The sequence below is a fragment of the Lates calcarifer genome, linkage group LG2 (assembly GCF_001640805.2).
Source record: "Lates calcarifer isolate ASB-BC8 linkage group LG2, TLL_Latcal_v3, whole genome shotgun sequence".
In the NCBI taxonomy this organism is placed as follows: domain Eukaryota; kingdom Metazoa; phylum Chordata; class Actinopteri; family Centropomidae; genus Lates; species Lates calcarifer.
In genome coordinates, this window is record NC_066834.1 from 6941241 (window position 1) to 6966800 (window position 25560).

The following is a 25560-nucleotide window of genomic DNA, read 5'->3' on the forward strand; positions in this document are numbered from 1 at the left end:
ATGCACTGAGTTTAGAAATAGAAAAAAAAAAAAAATCAGTTTTACAGAGTATAGAGTCACTCAGAGTTTGTAATCTCTCAGACTCAGGGCAATTCAGCATATTTATAAAACGTATTGTACGCTAATAAAGAATGAGTGAGAGAGACAACACACAAGCAAAGACATTGAATTACTGCAGGAAATAGACTACAAACTTATAATTGACATTATTTTATTTTTCATTGAATAGTTTCTAATTTTTTTCCGTGCCTTCAGACCAAGATGTGAATCAGAAGGAACAAACAAATCCCCTGATTGAGTGTACAATTCTGTCATAAGAGAGAAACAAAGATAACCATGGTCAATACATCTTATTAACCATCATTTGCTTAGCTGTTATGGCATTTATATACTGTTTAAAGAGGAAATATTCTTAATAAGCAACAATCTTTAACATATATTAGTATCCTAATCTGAAACCAACCTTGAACAAAAAGCTGTTCCCTGGGTCTGTGCATAAAGGATGTTGGACAAGTGGCCAAAATAGAATGATGTTTGATCAAAAAATCAATGCAAGCTGGCCTCTAGGAGACTGCTTAAAGACAGTGATAGACAACTCTGCGATCCACATCCTTCTAAACCATTTAGTTCTCTGTATACATGCTCTGTGTGACTATCCAATTCACAGGTATTCAGATAGCTAGAATGGGTGATCTCATTTGCTGCAAATCCAGTGTAAAATTCATTGTCTATAAAAATATTGAGATTTACTTGAACATAACCTTCTGACTATGTTATAATAAAAACTCAGATGTCCGTTGCAGTTGCACAGTGGGATGTACTGTATAAATATTGTATAAAATAAGGCAGTCTTTTCAGTAGGATAAACCAGATACAAAAATTTCTGGGAGAAAAAATTTTCAAGTCCAAAATGTTTTCACATATTTCTGCTGTTGTCAAATGTCAAGCGGTTTACAGCATTAAACCAAGAGTAAGGGATTGTTGCAACAATGAATACACCCACACACCCGCACCTACAACCCAAACACACCCACCCACACATGCGTGCGCACACACACACACACACACACACACACACACACACACACATACTCACACACACACACATACACACACACACACACACACACACACACATACGCACAAACTCCTGATGATCAACAATAACAGCTTATTCTCCAATGCAACATCCCATCCCTGGACAAATCACTGAGACGTAGACATTTCTAATATTGTTTACAGTGCAATACAAAAGTGTTCATTCAAACTGGTACTGTACTTTTGATAAGAAAATAAAAATGTTTAATATGGTAATGCTTCATATGAATAATAATTGTAAATTTTTGAGAGTTATAGTAGTATTTGTCTTCATCAGCTTTGGCTTTTCTCTCTTTTTTAAATTCATTTTGTTCTTATTTATTTATCAACTAATTCATTTATGAATTTTTAATATAGAAAATATGGAACATCTAAGAAAAATTAACATACCAAATCATCTGTAATTAGTTACCTATGATCATGATGTTGAGGTTTTTGTCTCTCAGCAGTGGCCTAAAGAAAAGATCCACTCCCTGACCCAAAAAAGAAAGCACCCCCTCCCCCCACACCACCCCCACCCAACGTGTCTGTTATGACAGCTATGTGTCAACTTGGATGTGTTTCTGAAGGACACATGAAAATATTGCCAAACAAAAAAAAAATAATAAAGCAGTGGAGTGTTCTTTCATGGTGTTGCCTCCAGGGGCAGAAGGAGCAGTCCTGCCTTGCTGCGAGCACAGGGGTGGAGGTCAAAGGTGATTATATGGCCTGACAAGGACTGGACTCCTTCCATATCCAGACCACACTTCTATCAACTCCTCCAGTGTCACTCGCTCCTCCAGTAAACAAGCAGTTTTTACTCAACAGCAACTTCACAGGCAAACAGGAGAGCCCATGTGGTAATTAGGGGACGGATGCTTTGCCAGGAGGCCTGTAAGGACCCTCTCTCAGTTATGTCACCTGACCAGCTACACTGCGAATGCCTGAGAGGCACAAGAAGTTCATAAGGATGCTGTTTGTGTGTCCGTGTCTGTTTGTCACAGTTCTCATCTGACAAGGTTGTAGAGCTGGCAATGTTGCCGCTGCAACTGCCTGTCAGGAAGTCCTTCTGTGGTTTCTGTTTCGACGGACATGTGAACGCTTGGCGTGCTACAGAAGCAGGAGAGTGAAGGCGAGGAGGCCCTTTGGCTGGCTGGGCTGGCAGGGAGAGAGACACCCCAGCAGGAGAGAGGACGGCCACCCCGGACCACAGAGTCCCGGGCCGAACACTGCAGTGCCTACTCTGGAGGCGGTCGCAGGCTGTGCAGCTTCCTCTCATCCAGGCCTTTCCAGTACTTGAAGTTGTTGTCCAAGTGCTGCATAAGATTGGGGAGATCTGCAAAAGCTGAACACAAAGACAAAAGAAGTGGAAGCTCAAAATCAGATTTGACAGTTTGTCTTATTTATGGGTTTTTGTAAGAGACATCAGTCTGACTTTTCCTCTCCCGGTACTGATTCTTATACCTCAACTCTGGATATCTGCCAATACTGAGTACCAATCTGATATAGTTGTTCTCTTTTTCCCACATTTAAAATCTGTATACTTCACTGTGTGTAAGTCATTGGTTTCATTTTTACGTAAGGTAACATGAGGCCAGGGATTGCTGTGACACTAAAAACTGAGTCAGTGACCCACCGTGACTTAATGAATGTGACTGATAGCGGAAAGAATGAATTGTATAATGACACTGACAAAAAAAAAAAAAAACTGTATCTAATGTGGCTTGGTCGTGCCCTGGCCAATATCGGATCAGCTTTTTAAGGTCTGTATCAGCAGCGAATCAGTGTTTCCCTAAGACTTAGTTAGTCCAAATGTATAAAAATATATTTTTAAAGATGACAATACTTTAATTCAGTTGCTAATTTTATCTATTTATTTGTCCTCTTTAGTTGAAATTCTTGGAACAACTAATAGTATGCAGATTTATAGCAGTGTATGCATCTCTTACCATCCCATGCATCAAACATGTCCGTAATGAAGTAGTCTATGAAGGAAATCTGGGACTTTGGGATGCTACACGTGTTTCTGTCAAACACAGGCATAACCACTGGTAGACCTTGTCTCTTCTCCTCGTCCGTCTGTACCAGAGATGAAGACACAAGTGACCATCACACACAATAAAGACATAAATTCCCCAAAAAACCACAGTGCAGCTGCTGTATCCATCAACGCCATGTCACCTTTTTGTCTCATTACCTGTGCAAAATACTCCTCTGAGATGCGTCCGGCCCATTCTATACAGAGCTCTTGAGGCCTGCATGGATTGGAGATGTCTGCACATTTGATCAGCATGCGCTTGACAAGGATGCGATTCTCAGGGGATGTCAGAATGCTTTTGACAGATTCCTCATCACTGTTTCCCTACAAAAAAACAAAACAAAACAAAAAAAACAAGCAGAGCATTAGTACAAAGAAAACTGAAGTTCTGCTTATTAGTGGCAATAGACAGCTCTTCATTGTACACAGCAGCTGAACAACTTTAAAAATAACTGACTGTCTCTGTGCATTAACCAATCTGGAAACTGCACTGGTACTGGCAGCTAGGTTTTAGGTTTGCTTGTCTTTGTGGAGAAGGAGAGTCTGTATTCAGTGGTGTTTTCATTATAAGTTACACTTACATGTAAGAGAGTATAGCGTGCGTCATGCAGTCACATGATTTGCAGGCTACTGTATGGTTTAAGATTTAATTCACCAATGTACAGAAGGTCTATTTTTCTGTGCCAAGATGAGAGATGTCTCTGTTTTTTTCTAAACCCTCAGATCTAAAGGTTAACTCCACAATTAAATGACAGCGTTCTGTATAATCTCAAAGAATTTGTAACCTCTTTTATTAACTAAACTTACAATTTATACCAAAGACATCAAGGGGCAATGTGTCTAAATTGGCATGTTTTTGAAAGTGATTATGTTCAGTATAAGAATTTAGGGAAGAATCAGCACTCAGATCATTTATTTGTGCCATTCCGGCCTTTTAAAGGCAAGAGAACTTTTAAATGTCTGTGTTGAGCATTCCACACAAAGACGAGAAAGATGTTACCAAGTTGTAAAATTCTCTCCCCACAAAGATATCTCTGCCCAGGCAACAACAGGCCACAGGTCCCCTGAGCCAGTATCATCATCTCTCAAGTTCTTTAACTATTGTTGCTTGCATGCCGTTGGACTAAGTACGATTCTTCGACATCATGTGACAGAATGAGATTACAGTTGTTGTGTTTATATAGAGCCTGACTGCTCCTTCCTGCTTTGACACAACACTGATCTATTTAGACAAAAATGCTAAAATTAGAACTACTATTTCTACACAAGTGTGAAATAAACATTTCACACTTCATTTCAAAAAACATGATTTCATTTTTAATCTCACCCCATTCTCCTCCAAAGCAGCCAGTGGCTTGTTGATGCTGTTGACAAATTTGTTGACATGTTCAAAGTGTTTAGTCATCTCAGTTGCGAGCACCATATCAATGATGGCCTGTCGTAGTGTTCGATATTCATTCCTGGAAAGAGAAATAGAGATGGACAGTAATCAGATGGGAAAAGGAGGGGAAGGCAGGAAAGAGGAGAAAGAGAGAGTGAGATGACAGTGTGGTAAACAGCGCAGAAACCCGTGTGAACAGTTTTCCTCCTCTGACTGCAGTGACAGTGGCGATGAATGGATGCTTTGTTCACCTTCCCCCTCTGAGGGGACCAGCACATGTGAGCTATTCTGCTTTGGGACTCAAATCACATTACTACCCCGCCGCTGTCAACACACACACAGTATTGATTTCATTGGCACATATACAGACTTAGGTCATTCCCTGTGCTACTTCGGATGACATCTGAATTTCAATCCATGTGTCCAATCCAAAATGTGAATTTTGTCAATCTTACATATTGATACATACAAATATTCTGAGATGAAACAGAATGTGGAGAAAATATTCCTGAGATCCTAGTGCAATCTAGAGCTGCAATAATTAGATTATTGATCAGTAAGATGAAAACTAAAGTGTCATATGTGACAGAAATTTGAATATCTTAAGATTTTGGACTGTTGGTCGCATAAAACAAGACATCTGAAGTTGTCACCTTAGGCTCTCTAAAATTATAACAGGAAATTTTCACTCTTATCTGTCATTTTACAGACATACCAATTCATCAATTAATAAACTGAGGATTAATTAATGATGGAAATAATTGTTAGCTTCAACCCAAGTGTAACCATTCAAATTATATACAATTAGTAAATTCACTTAATTTGGAATAAATTAAGGGAATAGTTCATGTAGTAATTATCTTCTCAACCTTGTGACTGTGAGACAGAGAGGTAAATACTTGTCTTTTGAGCACACAATGGATTTATTTGATTATACTACTTTAGATCTTGGTAGAAATATGATAGGTATTTTATGTTCAGACTTACAGCTACATACTGAAACTGTGTCCATTGGAGAAAACTTGACTATGTTTTATGTTTGGTGATCTATGAACAGCCAAGACAGATGACATATAATGATAGCTTTCATTTTTTGCAGTGACCTATTTCTTATGTAATGAATCTCCTACCTTTCAATGTTCTTGAAGATGTTGCACTTATCGTCTCTTGTGGTGATCTGGAAGGCCAGTGCTGCATGGTGGCTCTCCAGCACGGCTGTGTCGTTGTAGAGGATGGCCAGCTCGCTTCCTGCGTTGCACAGGAAGCTGTTGGTGCGGCCCGGGTGGTCCACATCGTGCACTGTAGCAGCAATCAGGGCAGCCACCTCGTCAATGGGATCCAAACTTTGCTGTTGGTGCAAACGACATGAAAAAATTGAAATATAAAACTAGACAGATTGTTGGGCATTAAAGGAAAAGTCTGGTACATTACATCCTTGGTTTCATTGTTCGGGAAGTTTGGCAGCCCTGAATGAGAAACTAGGCCAAAACTGGGAACAGTATAAACTTTCTACTACGCTCTCTAAACATGTCACATCCCTCTGTCTTCTCAACTTTCACATGTGTAGAGTTTAGTCTACACCAAGAGATAGTTTCAAGAACAAACAGCTACACTTAATTATTTGTAATTTTAGGTATCATATTTATAAGGTCATTTATTGCTTTCTTGCTTTTTTAAAAAAAATAAAAGTGTAAGTAAAGAAAAAAATAAACAAAAAAAGGATACAGATCATCAAATTATTCCCAATTTTCAAATTAATTTGCTATGGTCTACTGTCTGTGGAGTTCCAGGAATTCATTAACCTTGGGTGATGTAACTTCACAGTTCACTGGCTAAGCCAATGAAAGATCCCTCCACTGAGATCAGAAATAGACAGTTTGGTAATCAGCTTAGCCAGTGCATGCCCTCGACCAGTTACTGAGCCACTGACACACTTGGGCATAACTGCGAGTTTCAAGGATAATGCAGGCTCAGATGGGACACCTGACAGTCAAGGCTGAGCAGACAGCTCAGCTCACCAAATGTCGTGGTGAACATTTGCTAATAAAAGGGTGGAAGCCTCTAAAATATCCAAATGTTAAACATTTGGATATTTTCAATGTCAATGTGTTGAATTTCAGCAACATATTGAAGTATATAATAACAATGCCTCATAGGCAGAGTGACTTCCAAACACTATGCAAGGATAAAACAAAAAGGCTTGTAAAGGAGAGAACATTTGTACACTTGTTACACTTTAAAAATTGTGACAACTGAGCTTTCACTGCCATGTTATTCACATGTTATGCCTAAGGAAGCTTGGTATCCAGCATGCTTTGTCATTAATTATTACACTTTGTTAATTTACCTTGACCCTCTCCTTGCAGAGGAAATATGCTGTTGCGTGCAGGACATCAGCTGCATGACTGGAGTTGTGGTAGGAATTACTGGAGTGGTAGTTAGCTTCGATCACTTGTAGCCAGGAGCGCAAAGTTGCCTCAGGGCAGTTGAGGAACTCACAGACCCCAAAGCGGGAGAAGATCTTCAGGCCCAAGTAGGTCAAAGGCCTGTGGGAGGATTCAGCATGGTCGTTTTATATAAACTCTTCTCCACACTGTAAGAAAAAATTTGACACAGTCCCTCTGGTAGCCCTTAACTGTGTTGTTGCCTCACCTTTTCATGGTTGCAGCCTCCAAGTTGAAGATGTCAAAGTCCCAAGAGTCCTCATTTTCCATGGTCTGGGCAATACGAGGGGGGATGTCATTTAACGACAGAGGAGTTGTCAAGTGACTGGGGATATGGTGGGGCTCTGTGAGCAGGGGAAGAGACAAGAGACGAGGCATTCAGATTCGGGGGGGGGGGGTAGAAATTTTCACCACCTCTGGATGAACTATAAGAACATTTTGAATATAACTCAAAAACATAGCACAGCACTGCATATCATCCTGTATGCTTTATGTAAACTTACGTTTTGTGGAAAATATGTATTCATTTCCTGACAATCTGCGTAAACCATCCTGTGAACATGAAAGAAGGAAAGAAAGGATCAGGGACTGAGGCAGCAAGTGTAAAAAACTGACCGACTTGATTTTAACATTTCTGGGGGGATAACGAAAGCCTAAAATCCTTGAACCATAACTAGAGTCTAAATACCTAATTTTTAATGATTTTCCCACCAAATACAAAAATTAAAACCTGTGTTTATCATATGTCAGTGTGATTTTTTAAAAAAGAACAAGAGTTGGATTTTGGATTTGTCTGAATGCCTTTGTGGATTTTGACAAATTTACAGTGGGAAACACATTTTGACTGAGTAACAAATTTAAATAGTGTAAATAACATCAGAAATGGATTTTCCATGTAAACACCTGTGTTCTTTCATCTGTTTTATGTCACAGCATTTTGGAGGCTTTGTTATGTTGACACCCCATTTTGTTTCCCCATTAAAAAACAGAGGGTGTAAAGGGGTGAGCACAGCCAAATGGAGCTTATCAATGAAACCAAAATACAGTTCAACTGTAATAGTTGGGTCGGACATGACACTAGGATAATATATGTACATATGTCAGATAATCTATGACATTTTTCATATAATTATCCAGCTTCAAGGACTGTGATTGGTATCAGCTGTGTATGACAGACTACATATTAAAAACTGTGAAAGTAAAGGTGGATCAAACTATGCTAGCACGGTAGATAGCAGTGTCAGTAGGCTGATAAATTGTCTTTCCAGATATTTTAACACCTTTTGGATAGATTTCCATTATTATTCTTTTTTTAAACAAACATTCATGATCCCAGAGGATCAATCACCTGAATTTTCCTCTAGTGCCACTATGAAGCTGAAGATATCCCATCAGCCTGAGCTGTACTGTGTAAAACTGTCTAAACTAGCAAAATGAAGATGTTTAACTATGTACCTTCTAAACATCAGGATGTTAGCATTTGTCACTGTGATTATGTTAGTAGTGATGTGAATTACAGGTCTTTGAAGGGAACCGGACACAGATGCCTTTCCCAGACTGACTAACAATCACAATTTGCATTCATTGCAGTTCATCAAAAACAGAAATATTGTCTAAATGTGTCTCTCAAAGAACTGTGACGCTGAAATGAAGTCATTCTGACCTAAAAATATATTGGTATGTGGTATAAAACTATGTCCTCAGGCTACTGTATGTTATGAAAACAAAAAATGAAATGAAAAAGATTAAAAAACATGAAGGCTTCCACTTCTTTCAAACAACATTTCTGTCACTTGACTTGTCAGCTATGCAAATGACAGGCCTCTATCACCCAGTCATTCGGGTGCAATTTGGGCGTTAGTGAGTACATGGGTGTGTGTCGCAGAGTGAAATGTTTACTTCACAAGTGAAAAAGGAAGAGGAGACTGGCTCATCTTTGACCCCAGCATTGTCTCATGGTGGCGCTGCCTCTGTACACACTGGCTATTTTAAGACTTTCTCCCAAGAAAGATGACAGCTCCTCTCTTAATGTTAACTGGGTCCTCTGAGTTCAGACGCAGCACACCTCACCATAACAAATGGGAACCGCAAGGCCAAGAAAATACAAATGCACCCAGGCACCTCATAAACCAATGTGACCGTACATAAATAATCATCTAAACTCAAACACACACCTCACGGTTTTCTGGTTTCATCAGCCTTTATCACTTATGCAGAACAAATCTTTCTGGGGAAGGACTGTGCGTGACACCTCCCTACTCTGTGTGTCCAGAGTGTACATGTATAAGTAAAGCCATGCTTATTCATCTGATCCAAAGAACAGGATGTTTCCAGGCCTGCGGAGCTGAGAGGAAGAGGTTCATGTGAGTGTGACTGTGTGCATGTGTGCAGAGAGAGAAAGAGAGAGAGAGAGGGAGAGAGAGAGGGAGAAGGGGGGGAGAAAGAGAGGGTGGGGTGGGCTTTCCTCTCCAGCCTACAGGAGCACAAAGGACAATCTAACACTTCCTTTGGGGTTGTTGCCAAGACTGCCAACTTGGCACTCTCTCTACTTCTGTACTTCACCACTGCTGTCTGTTAATCTCTCTCTCTGTCTCTCTCTCCCTCTCCCCAAATAAGAGCAGAAACACACACACAAAAAAGAAGTCCACACACAGAGACACTACTACATCTCTGATTCTTTCATTCAACACATTATCACGGGCTTTCACAGGGAATGCTTCATGGACACTCATGTAGACGTGCCTGTTATCACAGTGGAATTCTACAAATGCTCTGACGTGTGTTTAATCATATGGGAGTCGACACAGGAAGCTGCTTGGGTGTTTCAGACTTATTAAAGGACCCTCATGCTCTGAAGGTCCTGTTGCTTACTGTCATCAGCCCCCCCACAAGGTCATTCGTATGGGGGTCTTCATCCTTAGTGCCCAGCTGTGGGGAATAGAGCTCAGTGGTCCTCAGGATCTCCAGTACCCGATCCAAGGCTTCTGCTACGGGCATAGGGCTGCTTTCCTGTGCTGCATTGATGATGTTGATTACCTGGGTGATGAAATAAGAAAGGTAATATAAGAAATAACAGAAAGATATTAAAACTATCTGAACACATGTAGGTAGGGCTTTTAATGGACCAAAATAAATCAGGGTCAAGTGAGCTCTGACGACAACAAAAGTGTGTTTCAAATAGAGACTGATTCAGCCAGCCCCACTGTTTTCAGGCAGGTTATTCCATAGCCTCTGGGCCTTGAGTGTGTAAAGAGGCTAAAACCTTTGCCAGTTGGTCACACCTCTGAATTCTGCTGTTTCACTTCCTCGTCAAAAGGAGGATGAGGAGATCGATAGTACTAATACCTGTCTGTTAAATATGAAGCTACAGTGTGGAGACTTTTAATTTTTAGCTTGGCAATGAAAACCAAAAAACAGGGTTGACAGCTAGCCTGGCTCTGATCAAAAGTAAAGAAAGATCCTCCTATCAGAATCACTAAAGCTCACTGATTTACATGATTGTTTCTTTCCAGAAACAGAAATGTACACAATGACAATATATGTGAGGTTGCCATGCTTTCAGAAAGTTACTGCTCCCGAATGGTAGATTTTACACTTTTGATTTTGTACAAAAATGAGATATAATGTGGTAGTTAGTGAGCTTGAGAGGTGGAGGCAGGTGGATTTTTCTTTATCTATAACAGAACCAGGCTAAACAATTCCCACCTATTTCCAGTCTTTGTGTTTGGTTAAGCTTACTGACTACTGGCTCCAGTTTCATATTGACTGGACAGATGGGAGAGTGGTATTGAGCTTGTTATCCAACTAAGATGTGACAGTATATCCAAAATTTCAAATGATTTCTTTCAATGAAGTGGCAAATATGGAATGAAGTGTCTAACATGGACTCTGCGTCTCTAAACTAAATGAGAGATTTCATTTTAAAACTATCTCTTAAGTGCTTAAAACATGACTAGACAAGCAAAGCAATATGATGCTCAGAAAACATTTTCACTCCAATAGCCATGTGAACTTGGAGGTTCTGCAAGTTCTAACAATGGGCACCTATGGCGAGGTCAGCAAACATGTGCAAGAACACAAGTTCTTCCACACAAACACAAACAGTACCAGCAGTTCTATCGGTGCTTTATTCTGGAGAGGATGATGCCTACAGGGACTGACTACACAGTCAAATGATACAGCAGAGGAACTGCAGTGTGTCATATGACCCATCCCTGGGGACTTTCTCTGTTTCTGACTATCCAGGCTGCAGACTACATAAACCACTGAAACAGCAGGTCATTCTGGTCCAACATGCTTTCCTGTCTTGTGCATGAAATGTGGCATTTTATCAGCCCATCTCCTCTCGACATGGTATGCGTGGCCTCAGACTCAGCGCTAGTAGCTGTGCAAGAAGAGCTCATGGCGGTTGTGGCAGTTTTTATAATCACGAGATAGGGAACATCAATACAAAGTGCTAATCATATGATGGAGGCTGGGAGGGATGATGGGGAAGGAGATGAACCCACCTTGGTGATGGGAGCTTCTATAGTCATGGAGTGGATGCGGGCCATTGAGGAGTGCCTACGCTGCGAGCTCCCTGGAAAAAAACATTGTCACGTTATAAAGCTTGAACTTTGATTCAGTAACAACTTAAGCTGCAGTTTCCCAACCACTTTCTAATGAGTTTGTTTGTGTGTGTGTGTGTGTCCAATCAACACTTAATGCACACAGGCTACTGGGAAGGTTTCATAAGTGACAGGAAACGCCCAGATTTTCCATCATCTGCCTCCCTTCATTCTCACCATCGCTCCCCCGAGATGTTGTAGATCTGACGTCCAGAGAGCCTTTCCTCCGGTCTTTGTGCTTACTGGATTGGATGTCTGGGGAGAAGAAAACACCTTACATTAACATGCACACAAACACAAACACAGTTCAAGTTTAGCGACAAAGCTGACTTTGGCCCCAATCTCAATATCCTTGGCAGGAGGATGAGAGACCTTCATCAGGCCAACCAGAATTAAGATGCCTGTTTTTGATCACTATAACTCTACTTGCTGATTCTGTGGTTTCTCAAAATTTTTGTTTTGACTGTTTTAGTTCAGTGAAATTTTAATAATTGGTCTGAGTTGGGAACAAAAAGTGCAAAAGTGAGACTAAAGCCTCAGCCAAAAAAGTGAAATCTAATAATTTTATGTGATATTAAACATCCTGCACACCCAAGAAGCCAGCCAGGTACTCCAGTACTCTGCTGTAGATATGACATTCTATTTCATTTCTACTATCCGATCTGTCCTGGGCATTTAAAGGATGAGGCTGCTATTACTCTTTACTTTTCTTATTTGAACAAATCCCATAAAAAGCTCTCAGCCCCAAGACCATTGGTTGAATGTGAAGACCACTGAATTTTTCATGAAATTTCTTGACAATAAAATTTAAGGGAAAAAAGAAAATCAAAAATTTGCCAGATCTCTGCTTTAAAGTGAACATAAAGGTAACTTTCTTGATTGAACCAACTTGTCCGCAATAAATTTAAACCTTTGAAATTTCTGCCTTAATTTAAATTTAACATCACATATGGTCTGACCAAATTAACTATTTCTGCATGTGATTTGATTTTAAGGGATTTTACTGTAATAAGGGATTAATATAATGATAGAATGATAGGGATGATATATAGGAATGACAGGGATTTATATAGTGATGGAGAGCCACAGGGGTAGGCAGGAAACTATCCCTTGTTTCTTTGTTTGAAGTGGGCAGACAGTTCTGCATTGTATATTTCAGGTCAAAACAACAAAAACATGGCAGTTTCTAAATTAGCTTTAAATATAATAAAACATACTTAAAATACTAGCAATACAGACACATAGTCAACCTTTAGAGCCCCTAATCAGAGGACCTAGAGAATGTATGGGGTGTTGTACAAGAGTTAATGTGAAATATTCTGTGCTGTAAGCTTCACAAACAAACAGCCAAGATTTCAAAGTCACTTCTTTTCAGTGAGCTGCTGAAAGGACGTCAGCACAGGAGAGATATGATCCCTGTTTTGTTTGCCTGTCAGGAGCATGGCTGCTGCATTTTGAAATCAGTTGCAGCTGTGAATTGGCTTTACGGTTGATAACCACAATACAGCAAGGAACAATTGTCCAGTTTACAGGAAATAAAAGTGTGGCTAACTTTTTCAAGGTCAAACAAAAGACAGAATTCATTTCTTTGGAAATATTTCTCAGCTAGATAAAGCAGGACTGGGTGCTCTGTTGATCCACTGTTTAAAATTTGGGTCACGATTAAAGAAAACAATATTTTCCTGGCATGGTGCAATACATTTGCTGACACATTTCCAAAGTTTGAGTTTACAAAACTCAGACTCCCAAATGTTACCATCTCCAATTATTGTTATTAACGTCAAACAAATATTTGGTGTCTGCAAACAATCAGTTAAAATTACCACTGAGTATCATCTGTGTAACACTGGGACTGAATGTTGTACTTCCTAATGACTAACATAGTGCTGGCCCTCAGGTCCTACAGTCCTGTGGCAGATCACAACAAATACTGTCATGGGAACAACTTCCATCACTAATGCTCATAACTGCCTTGTAGAAAGAACCTGAAGTACTGAAATCTGCAAGATTCCACAGTTGTTTCAGTAATTTAGCAAAATAAATCACCTGCAATGTTATTCTAATACAGAGTAGAGTTAAGACAGAGCGGTCTACATGCACAAAGTACATTTTTATGGAGCAGAGAGAATTTCAGGATGGATCTTACCTGTCTGAGACTCTGCTTGCACACGTTCACTGGATTTATCACTCTGCATGGACAGAGGAAAAAAGCAAATTGAGACATGTAGGCTGGAGAGCTCCTCTCGCTCATTTTCAAATCAGCAAAACTAGAAACACATCTCACCTTATTATTATCATTTAAAGGCCTGTTGATAGACACATAGTGTCTGATTTTTCTGTGAATGACAAACACTTATTAGTACACCAGGAAAAAAGGGATGCAATGATATATTATTCAGTATAATTATTCACTTACTGGAAATGTAATTTACATTTAGCCAGACTCACCCTCCCTGTCCAATTACAGGTGTGATCTTCACATTTTGCTGAATGCTGTCTCCATTCTTCTTTTTGGCATAATAAATCCCCTGCCACTCCTGGAACATAGAGAACCAGAGCCAAGAGAGAGGAGATTAAACATACAGACACATAATGTACAGACTCAGGAACATATTTAGTCATTCCTCATGAAAATTGACAACATATGGGATTTGAAAATGGCCTAAAAGTTGGCGTGGACTGGATTTAGCATGTTAGTGTTTGTGGTACAGTTTAGGCTGTGTAAAGTGGTGGTGGGTCAGAGTATTTCAGAGAACCGCAAGTCGCTTTAATGGGTAGGGGGAGCGCTCCTGGAGTCCAGTGCACTTGTTTCATGTCCCTCCCCACCTACAGACTACTGTGGCAGCTTAAAAAGGACCTTCCTGCTGTTTGCCTGTCTGGGACTGACCTTCGCTCTCTGTGTAGTAAGATTACAGCACAGCCATCAACCGCAGTTCTTATTCACATGAAACAGAGCTGCTGGATGGCCTGGTGGTGCAGACGTAACAGCACACATGGATGCATGTGCACGCATGCATGCACAGACACAAAGGCAGGGGCAGATATCTTACGGTGCTCACGAAAGTGATCTGATTGGGAAGCGATAGTCTACAGTGATATGTTACACGTGCGTCAAAACTATGTGTGAAAAAAGAAGGTGATCATTTAATGAGTTTATGTTCCTGATTATGTATTTGGCCTGAAACATATACAATGATTTATTGAATGAATATTACCTTTCCTTTCCGTATGCAGGAGTTTATTGTTTCAAGGAGATCAGGCTTATTCTTCTCACTTTTAGGCACTTCTATTATTTCCTTCCCTATTAGCTCGCCTTGTTGGTAGCCCATAATGGACTCATAGGCAGGGTTCACGTACTGCAAAGGAGAAGTAACAAGAGTGTTCAGGCTTGATCTGAGACAGTGATCTGCTGCTTATAAACTCCACACACAGTTAAGAAGATGATGACCTCTAATGACATGAATCTTTCCAACCAAAACAAAATGTTTTCAAAGAAGTCGACACATTCATTGTGTCTTTTGTGGAGCACAAAAACATGTATTTCACATGAAAACATAACACAGTGCTATAGTGCAACAAAAGGAGCCATTCAGAGCCACAACTATCACTACTGAGATCTGGGGTCACAAGACATGAACAGGAACTAAAACAGGAGAGAAGCACAGAGAAGAAGGGCAGAGAGAGAGAGAGAGAGAGAGAGAGAGAGAGAGAGAGAGAGAGAGAGAGAGAGAGAGAGAGAGAGAGAGAGAGAGAGAGAGAGAGAGATGAACTGTACATCACAATAAAGCAATTATTAAGATTTAAGTTAATTAGAAACTCACTTGAATTACTTGATCTTCAGAAGTGATCTCTATGGCCTCTTGGCTTTGTTCTAGAGCTGTGAATATAGCATTTCCAGCCCTTGTAGAGAGACAACAGAACCAGAATCTTTGTTAACATATGCAAAAAACAGCATCCAGTGTCTAGTTATACATACAGTATATACAGTATACATTTATACTTTTTAAATAACAATTAAAAAGTATTACAAATGCCATAGAAAAGTAGAATTGTTATAAGAGAATATTCTTCCTGATATCATGCTCTGATTGCAAAAGCTTTGAATAAGGCTACTACAGTATGTAACTAGTCTTAAATGTAACTGCAACACTGTACAACAATACAGGATGACTCACCTCAATTTGAACTGCGCCCGCACCTCTCCATGCTCCAACTGTAGCAGCTCATTGTAGCAGGCCATCATATTGGCATTCTCCACATATCTCTGAGGGTCAGAGGGTAACACCAAGCAATACAGGTCAATCAAAGGCAACTAAAATGCCATTTTCAAATCAGTGCCATTAAAAGACATGTTTCAGTTTCCTCCTACAGTGAGTAGCAATGATTCAAGCACAAGCAACTCGCTGCATCTGTCTCCTGAGCAAACAAAAAGGATTTACAATCTAGAGTCCTCCCTTACATTGAATGTTCACGGTAGGGATATAAAAAACATATCAAAAGAATAATACAAATACACGCAGCAGGGGACAGACACACATTTACGCACAATACTGCTCACCCTATTAAAGCCGGCATTGATCAGGGGCATCACAGAGGCTTCCTCTCTGTCTGGCCTTAAAAAGAGAACACACGTTAGCACCCATTTAGAGAACATCAGAGTGTTGCACCATATGACAGGGTGCAGGCCTGCAGACCTCCACTGAGACATGTATTTTAATTTTGATATACTCCTAACAATTAGCTACTCAAAAAGACAGTGAAGGAAAGGAAAAGAAAGGGCAGAGAGTGAGAGAGTGGTCAGTGAATTGTACATACCTTTTCACAACAGCGACTATCACAGTGTTTTCTGAAGAGTTGACCGCTCTAATTGACCTGAATGTAAACAGAGGGAGCCTTTTAGCCAGTGAGCAGGCTGCTGGAAAAGCCCATGGCATCAAATCAATGTATTTTTCAGTTTTTCACGCTCCGATTCTCCCAGGCAGGCAGAGCCCAGTGGTGGAGCTCTGCGAGCAGGCCTAGGCCTCTGAAAGAATGCAGTGTACAGGGCCACTCATCCGCCTGTGGTTTTCCCCAGCCAGTGGTCATAAAGGCCCTTTAGTTCCCCATCTGAGCTTGTGCGTGTACACTGAACATATGGATTGGCCAAAATGAATAGGGTTAACATACACGCTGGGCAGGGCAAATGAATGTTTGTAAATGTGTTTTTGGTTTGGGCAGAGGCTAAAGATAGAGAGTGGTATGGGCAGGCACCACTCATTTCTCATTGACATGACTCCACTAGGTAGAATGCGATGGGAGTGAGTGAGCCCAAAGTGAACTGGCCGTTTACCCCTGCAGAGAGTCATAATCACACGTGTTACCAAAAGTAATGTGACACATGAAAAGGGGTGTTATTATTGGTCCAATAAAGATCATCTGATCATTGGACTTAAATAACAGTCACCACCAGAATTCAAATTCAATTACATTCACTGCACCATTTATTCCCAACTAGGGGCACTAGTTTCAGTTGCAAGGAGGTGCATGAAAAGACAGTGGAGTAGCACAACTAATCTAAAAAAAATGGAAATCACAATTTTATTTAAAAAATATATCTACATTTTTGAGTAGATGGATACAAGTAACGTATAAATGGTAGTAGCAAGTAAGTGTTTGAAATACCTAAATTGTAGAGAGATTAACATTAATATTATCGTATAAATAGTTCAAATAGAAAGCTAACAGTAACATCAGTGGACAAATGTTTAAAAATTGTTAAAAGTAACGTTAGTGGGTAAATAATTGAAATAGTTGGCTAAAATTAGTGGATAAATGGTTGATAGCTAGGAACTGTGGATGAACAGTTGGAACTGATGGTTAACAAATGTTAAAAAACTAAATAAATAATAGAAACAGCTAAGAGTGATTTGAAAAAATAGCCATATAGTTTAGTTCAGCTTTGGCTACTCCAGGTTATTGTAACACAAATTCAAACGATACTGACCTACCAGCTAAAAGCATATTTCAACAATATCAACTTTTATGTAATCAATAGTTAGAATTAACTTTAAATGACAACCTGCTTAAAATCAGTCCATCTACACATTTAAATGGGTGTCAGTGAGGACGTACTTGACTTTACAAGACTGTGTGGCTTCATCAGACACAGGAAGTTGCGAACCACTGCTCAACATTATTCCAGAGGCACAACCTGAAGTACATTGATGATGAGAGAACATATTTACCGGCATAGTGCTTCAGCGTCAAAGTGTCTGGAATGTCTGTGGTCAATGATGACGAGGTCGTGATGCTTCTCCAAGAAGCATTCAAGAGCCGACTCGGGTGTTCGCGCCATGCTGCACCTGAAGTTCGCCTTCTCACATGCCCAGCAGAAGCCATTGCTCTGACTGTCCTCTTTGGCAAAAACTAAAAGTACCTGCAAAAAGAGAAATGACTAAACACATATATCCAACTGAGCAATTTGTGTTTTTAAGTGACCTGTTGCAATGTCATACTACTGTTACTTCTAACAAACATGTAATACTTAATGAGGTCTTTACAAAGCCTCAATATACAGGGAGTGTGACAGAATTACATCTAAATGAAGAATGGGTAAAATACAGTGGAAAAAGTCCAAATTAAAAACAAACTTACTTATCTTACATGTAAACAGGTTTATCCAAGCAGGTGTTAAGAAGTGCTTTAAAAGAAGCAATCAATGTTCTAGCGTGAGCTCCAAAGACAAAACAGATTAAAGTGTGTGACTGCCAAAAACCTATAATATCCCAGACAATTTTCTACATCTAATTTACAATGAGACAAACAGAGGAGCAAATACACAAAGGGATCATTAAAATAGTTGTCAATTAATGTTCTTTTTGTCACCAAATTGAATGATCAATTGAGAAATTGCTTGAATGCTAATTACACAATTGGTGGTAGATAGTATATATAATTTGTCCTGCATGGGCAAAAAGTCACTTGTGCAGTACTTTAAAAGTAAAATTTAGTGTACATCTTATTTTTACCTGAAAGAGAAATTATGAAATTATATATGAAATTGTTTGATTTTCTGGAAATATTTTTTTGTGCAACCAAAAGAGAGCTACTGAGCTAATTGATATGTAGCTGTGATCTGATTAGTGAAATGATGCGCCTCCACCCTGTGCTATAGAATTAGTGAAGTAAAAAAACAAAACAAAGCTGCAGTAAAACATGATTTTGATGCCTCAGTGTATCAACAGCTCTGAGTTGTGCATTCACGCTCATTTGCGCCTGTCGTCCTAATCAGCCTGCAGCGTGGGCTTGACTGTGACCTCAGGTCTCCAGTGGACAGGCCCTGATTGATCAGGCTCAGCTCGTACTCGGGTGCGTCAGAGATTTTATTGTCCGCTGCCATGATCTATGACACAATTAGTTGAGGTGGCCTTGACTGGCTGCGGCCCCTCCCACCGGTCTGCCAAGGCTGTGGTAGAAAGTGCTGCTGCTACCGTCAAACCAGCCATTGAGAGCATGCTCTCTCTCTGCCAGCATACTTTCATATAACCCCTCACTTGCGTAAATACTGGACTGGAGATTTAGGCCCACCTCCAAGAGCAGTGCTGCACTAAGAGTAGATTCATGAGTCACCCTCTCAAACAGACGTCATCTCCAAATGCTGGCAGGGAGCAGAATGAATGTAGAGAAGAGAAAGTTTGTTCTGCAGATTTTAAGTTTGCATCACACCTGTAAAGTTGAGTTAAGGCACAAAGACTTGACTTTGTTGAGAAAACTAGAGCTACTGTCCCCCATACAATGAGGGAATGGGGGAGTGGTTGTTTTGACAGTTGTCCTTTTGATACATTCTGATGATTGGTGTGGCTTTATTTAAGTAACCAGGCCTGAAGCAGAGAGCCCTTACGGCTGACAGGGGTGTTGCTAATGCAAACCATATTCCAACATTTTCCCCCTACAATCGGCAATAAGTGTCCGGGTCATAAATACATCACCACTGAGTCCTGCAGCTATGTTCGGTACGCACAGGGAATTAGATCAGAATTCCACATTGGGATGTTGGTAGAAAAGTCAACATTCCCGCAGAGGTGGAGGAACAGGGTATTATATTCTGAGATAAGGTCTGTGCTCAGACTAGACAGATAACCCCTCACTCAGTAATAACAAACCCAGCTGCAACAGACAAAAAATTCAAGAATCTCAAAGTACATTTGAGCAAAAATGTTTTGTGAGAGCAGATACACTGTTAATGCTCCAGAGAAGGGGATGGAAAAGGCAGAGAAAGTAGTAGAGAGACAAAAACTGAGAGGAAAAAAAAAAAACTTGTTCGAAGGGGGTAGTGAGCACTTTGGCAGGGTGTGATTGCTCTGTCTAGAAAACATCATTGTTGAAAACAGAGAAGGCCCAGGCCAGATCCTGTGAGCCACGAGAAAAGAGGAGGAGTAGAGAGGAGGAGGGCATGACAGGATCAGCTGTGAGTGACAAAAACAGGAAGGGGATATCTCTCTACCTCGTTTTCCTACTGTGGTCACACTGGAGCGCATCAGACAATAAAGCTGAGTCTCTGCACTTATATATGTATATATATATATATATATATATATATATATATATATATGGCATTAAATTACAGGACTTTTGTTTGACTCCCACAGACTTCATGCCATCATTGTTATACTCATTTTAGCAGTTGTTGCAGTTTTATTTTAATAAAAATTTGTACTTTATTTAACTAGGGATGTAGGTACAAAAAAATGCTCAGAGACTGTGGGTGACATCTCCTCAAATATCATTTGTCTTGAATCTTGAAATATGAATAAAACAGTTACTCGATCATCGCAACAGCAGATTAATTTCCAGCACTGCAATGCAGCCTTGAATCTAAGATGAAACCAAATTTTACACACATTTAAAACACCTCTAAAATTCCTAAAAAAGCGGACTTTCCGAAGACTCCGAGTTTTCACACAGCAGCAGCAACACATGCCAAAGGAACAAGCAAAGTACCGAACTGTATAATGAACCACTGAACGTCAGAGAATGCCCTGTTTGCAGTGACGAAACTGGTCCATGGATCCTCTGTGCAGTTCTTCCATAACATGCATTGTTCATTATGGTATGTTCTTGGTCATAAATGTTTGGCCTTGTTGCCTTGACAACCCAAGGCTGCATCGCACACAATACGTCCATTAACAGTTTTTTTCTCCTTTTCTTTGAATGTTTGCATGGGGAATTTTTTTTTTCTTTAATCTCTCAGTGAGGTGTGGTATCTTTGAGAAATTCAAGATTAGTTCTAACTGCAAACAAAAGAAGGTGCTGTTTTGAAATGCTAATCCAAGAAAAATGCTACCAAATATTGACAGTCACACCAAGTTTAGCTCTGTGGCTCAGCTAAAAGCCCCTAAAAGATATGGACATAAACATTTCACTGGAGCACTTTTGTTGTTCTGTGGAAAGCCTTAATGCATTCAAGCACATAAGCATCAATCACTCAGATGTTTGGCATTGTTTTACGATACCTGAAGTGGGTCTTTAAATAACTTCATTGGTCCAAATTGCACCTCTGTTAATGTGGTCTGAAAGATAACAAGAAGAATACAAGGATTAGAAAAAAAAACATTTCAGAAATATGATATTTGCCTCACTTATTTCATATTTGTAGTTTAACCCTTGTGTTTCATTGACATTACTTCCTCATTGCTATGTGTGTAATAGTAACAAAATCAAGTTCTTCTTCCCCTCTCTACCCAACACCTACAGAAGTACTGAAGTTGCTCTTTGCCACAAACTGAGCTCGCACATCTGATGAAGGTGACAAAATATTAATAATAAGCTTAAAACTTTGTTATATCACCAAATAAGGAAATATCGCTCATGTTATATGGGTTATTCATGATGAAATTAGTGATTCACTGTACAGTTTTATAAGCAATTCTCATAAAATTAATAAAAGTCATCAGGCTGATAAAAGAATGTTAAGTATATACCATGAGGTGTTAAAGAGGGTTAAACTACAGTACTAGATCCTCTTTACTATGCACTGAATCCAGTGGTGGAATATAATGTAACTGAGCATTTTCTCAAGCACCTACAAGTATTTCTATTTTCTACAACTTTAGACTTCTACTCCACAACAATTCAGAGGCAAACATTATACTTCATACTCCACTATATTTATTTGATAACTTTAGTGACTAGTTACCTCACCAAATCAGACTAATAACACAAATTATAATAAACAATTATTGATACCCAGGGGACATTTACAAACTACCCAGAAGTATATGAAGTAAATAAAACTAGCCCAAAACCTTTATCAGCAGCAACATTACAGTGATGTACACATTACAATCCTTACAGTCCAATAATATAATATACATTAGAGCTGCAACAAGTCAATTAATTAATCAACAGATATCAGCAACTATTTGATGCTTTTCATTATACATAATAATAAATGGAATATCTTCAGGTTTGTGACCGTCAGACAGACAATAATTAATCATGAAAATAATCTGCAGATTAATCAATAATCAATATAACTTTTAGATGCAGCCCTGATATATGTTATTCTGAAATGGGCCATTCTACGTTGAGTACTTTCACCATTTGTACTTGAAGTATGTTTTGATGCAAACACTTTTATACTTAATTAAAATTTTGACTTGTCTTTGACTCTTTAACTTGTTACAGAGTATTTCTACATTATTGCTACTTTTAATTAAGTAAAGTATCTGTAAACCTCTTCCACCACTGACTGAATCAGCAAAAACAAATGCTTGTGATTCAATTTTCTGATTTCTAATTCAACCATACAGCAGAGTTGTGAGAAAAAAATTCCACACAGACAGACAGGTTTTCAACTCATTACACTTTCCTTACATGAGCTTACTCTTTTCTGTCTGCAAATAATTTAGCTTCCTTCCTGCTAAATGGAACCCAGCTCAGGGGTTAGTAACCATAGCAACCAAGCCCCTTGCGGACCGCCATCCCTGTAGAATTCCTCTTCTCCGTAAACAATCTACACATGTAAGGAGGAATACAGAGAGGAATTTTAGAGCGTGCCGGGCAGCAGTAAATCACTTCTTGCTAAATTGTAAGCCTTTTGAAAGCTCCATGAAACAACAAAGGGGGGAAAAAAGCTGATTAGCCCTCGGTTGTAGCCAAATTGACGTCATCATGACACTGGGCCGTTTGTTGTAGTTGTCCACAAACAAGGAGTATGGCATCAGGATGGCTACAAGCTGATGCTCTGTGATCATCTGATCTTTCACAGACACGAGGACCTGGTCGCATGATAGGCTCATGTGCACTGGAGAGACAGTTAGCATGTGTTAGTGTGTTAGCATGTGTGTGTGCGTGTGTGGCTATATAATCGGGACTAACTTATGGAAATGCCACAAACTAATGCCCCTCCAAGAGGGTTCTGACTAAACAAGACCTAGTTTTTCTGTTGTCAGATATGATTTCAGTAACGCTCACCATGTGTGCCAGAACAAATATGTCAGCACTCATCTTTATGAATTTTGATCAGGGATTCAAACCACCCACTTTTTTGTTGCTGTGGAGGTGAAACAAAACATGCTCTCTTTTATAGACTACTGCTGGATAAATGTCACAGATGGTGGCCGCACAAAAGTACCCCACATTTTAAAAAATTAATTAAAAAATCATGTTTCCACTGTGATGCCGTGAGTTTGAGAGCGATTTGAGGTCAGGGTCTTGACGTATGGAGTTTAGCCACAGAGCCTTCAGCTAGCTGAGGTCTAGCACAGGCAGCACATAGCGGTCCGTCTCCATCCACTGAGACTTCCCTCTCTAACTGACACTGACACAACCAATGCAACTGCAGCTGAGGTTGTGTAACTCGTATTGCCAGCCTGCCACACACACTCACTTACACACACAGAGCTGAACCAGTCTGCCAGCCTCTTCGGGCAACATACTCCTCTTGTACAGTACACACATGCACACACTGCAATGAATCACTCAGCCAAGCATTTGCATCCCGCAAACATCACGCTGGCACTCAACCAGAGGCAAACAAAGCAGGGGAAGTGAGTGAGCATGTAGGCCAGGCAGGCGGGCAGTATGGACATGGAGTGTATGCCTACGTAATCCACATCCCGCCCTCTTGCTCTGTGCTGCTGTGTTGTACCAGTCACACTGGGATCTCTCTCTCTCTCTCTCTCTGTCTCTCTCTCTCTCTCTCTCTCTCTCTCTCTCTCTCTCTCTGTCTTTCTCTCTCTCTGCGCACACGACCACTTGTTAATCACACGACAAGTTTGTTGAACGACAGGGCATAGTGCAAATGCAGTTGTGCTCAGCGCAGACACTTTGAATAGAGGTCTCAGTTGAATGTAATGAATTGTGTTCGATAGTTCTCCTTGACTCGTAGCTTTGTATTGTTGCTGGGTGATAAATCAAGATCAGTAAACAGTAATGTTACTGACCCATGCGCATTAACTCAGGAGCTGGTGTACCTACAGACAGGTGACAAATTAAAGACTATTAAAGTGTCTTCATAAGGTGTTGGGCCACCATGTGCTACCATGACAGTTTCAATGCACCTTGGTATTGATTGATGATGATTCACACAATTTTCATACTCATCAACCCTTCATGCCCTGTGGATGGTGGACATTGTTATCTTGTTTCTCCACTCATTTTTCAGGTGTGTCATCCATCTGTAGTTAAAACAGTCCTGCAATAAATCATACCTTCATGAAGATTATAATGTTCAGTTTGTGTATGAACCTTATTAGAGAGATGTTGATTCAACTTTATGGTCGTTTTGAAGGATGTAATTTGTGGTGCTTTTAAGTTATGTTGCATCATACACAGTGGAGTTTTGTTTTTGTTTTGTTTTTTTGTATGTCTAACCCATTTATCTGAATAACGCAATACTATTCAATAATGCCACAACCTATATCCTCTAAAATGACCATAAAATTAAAGAACATTTCTCTAAAACAGTTGCAATAAAAACTGAACATTATACTCTTCAGGAAGGTAGCATTCATTGCAGGACTGTTGTGTTAGATTGCATTAGTTTTACCTAGCTGTACCTAATGAACTGCCAGCTGAGCCTATATGTGTTAGTAATTTGACAAAACAAAAATATATTTAGGAATATCCGTGGTGTAAGCACAGGTTATAAAATAATCAAGACTGCTGAACCAGATTCTAACTTAGATAATAATGCAGGTGTCGTCTTAAAGGATAGGTTCATATTATTCTGTCTTCAAACAACATTCAAATGTCCACAAATGCATAGTTTTTATGTGTTTATGTGCTCTCTTTCGCCCAAATTTTAAATATGTATGCCGATCTATGAGGATTATATCATTTCTTATGTAAGGGATGCTGTGGTCCTAAACACAGAGTCTGTGGCACACAGTGACTGAACACATGTAGCTGATAGTAGAGGCCTTGAATCTTATTGATAGAGAAACTGTATTAAATGTGGATGTGGTAATCTCACGGCAAAAATTTGATTCACTCAACATGGTCAGCATCAGTGCTGATACAAATCCTGTATCTGGTGAGTAAATAAATCCCTACATCTGATTACAACAAACCCCTTGACACACAGTGAACTGAGAGCCTTGGGGCCTCACCTGCTTTGCCCAGTTGGTAATCATTTAATAAAATAACCTCAAAAATCTCTCTCTCTCCATGAAGTGACTGTTTCCAGGCAGACATCTTCAAACAAGCTCATGTCATGTGATATCACACCTTTCTTCACTGTTCAGGCCGACCTGACCACATCAGAGCTGCGAGGTGTCTACAGTCATCTTGAGCAGCACTCAGGACAGTTTGCAGTCTCCTTCTACTCTCATTCAATACACCTAATGTATTTACATAGCGGAGTTGCCTCTGACCCTGTATCCTGCTCCCAGTGTATCCGGCCCTATAGATCTCCTCCTCCTCCTCCTCTTCTCCAGCCCACCAGCTTCTCTGTCTCACACTCACAGACACACACACACACACACACAAATACACACACTACACCATGCACACTGGGAGAGTGGCTTTCCA

General features: G+C 39.9%; 1 protein-coding gene across 1 annotated transcript in view; it reads right to left on the reverse strand.

The window, feature by feature from the left end:
- Positions 1 to 194: 194 nt before the first annotated feature.
- The window catches only part of pde8a (phosphodiesterase 8A), a 43436-nt gene continuing 18070 nt past the window's right edge, over positions 195 to 25560 (reverse strand). The window contains exons 2-22 of the mRNA XM_018683627.2: positions 21039 to 21095; positions 17772 to 17962; positions 16363 to 16419; positions 16106 to 16160; positions 15723 to 15811; positions 15369 to 15447; positions 14763 to 14903; positions 13996 to 14084; positions 13832 to 13883; positions 13694 to 13736; positions 11725 to 11802; positions 11449 to 11519; positions 9812 to 9976; positions 7444 to 7492; positions 7149 to 7284; positions 6844 to 7042; positions 5627 to 5844; positions 4443 to 4575; positions 3275 to 3439; positions 3027 to 3156; positions 195 to 2422 (exon numbers count right to left, since the gene is read on the reverse strand). Coding sequence (XP_018539143.1) covers positions 2316 to 2422; positions 3027 to 3156; positions 3275 to 3439; positions 4443 to 4575; positions 5627 to 5844; positions 6844 to 7042; positions 7149 to 7284; positions 7444 to 7492; positions 9812 to 9976; positions 11449 to 11519; positions 11725 to 11802; positions 13694 to 13736; positions 13832 to 13883; positions 13996 to 14084; positions 14763 to 14903; positions 15369 to 15447; positions 15723 to 15811; positions 16106 to 16160; positions 16363 to 16419; positions 17772 to 17962; positions 21039 to 21095 — 2304 coding nt within the window. The 3' untranslated portion in view covers positions 195 to 2315. The remainder of the gene's footprint in view (positions 2423 to 3026; positions 3157 to 3274; positions 3440 to 4442; positions 4576 to 5626; positions 5845 to 6843; positions 7043 to 7148; positions 7285 to 7443; positions 7493 to 9811; positions 9977 to 11448; positions 11520 to 11724; positions 11803 to 13693; positions 13737 to 13831; positions 13884 to 13995; positions 14085 to 14762; positions 14904 to 15368; positions 15448 to 15722; positions 15812 to 16105; positions 16161 to 16362; positions 16420 to 17771; positions 17963 to 21038; positions 21096 to 25560) is intronic.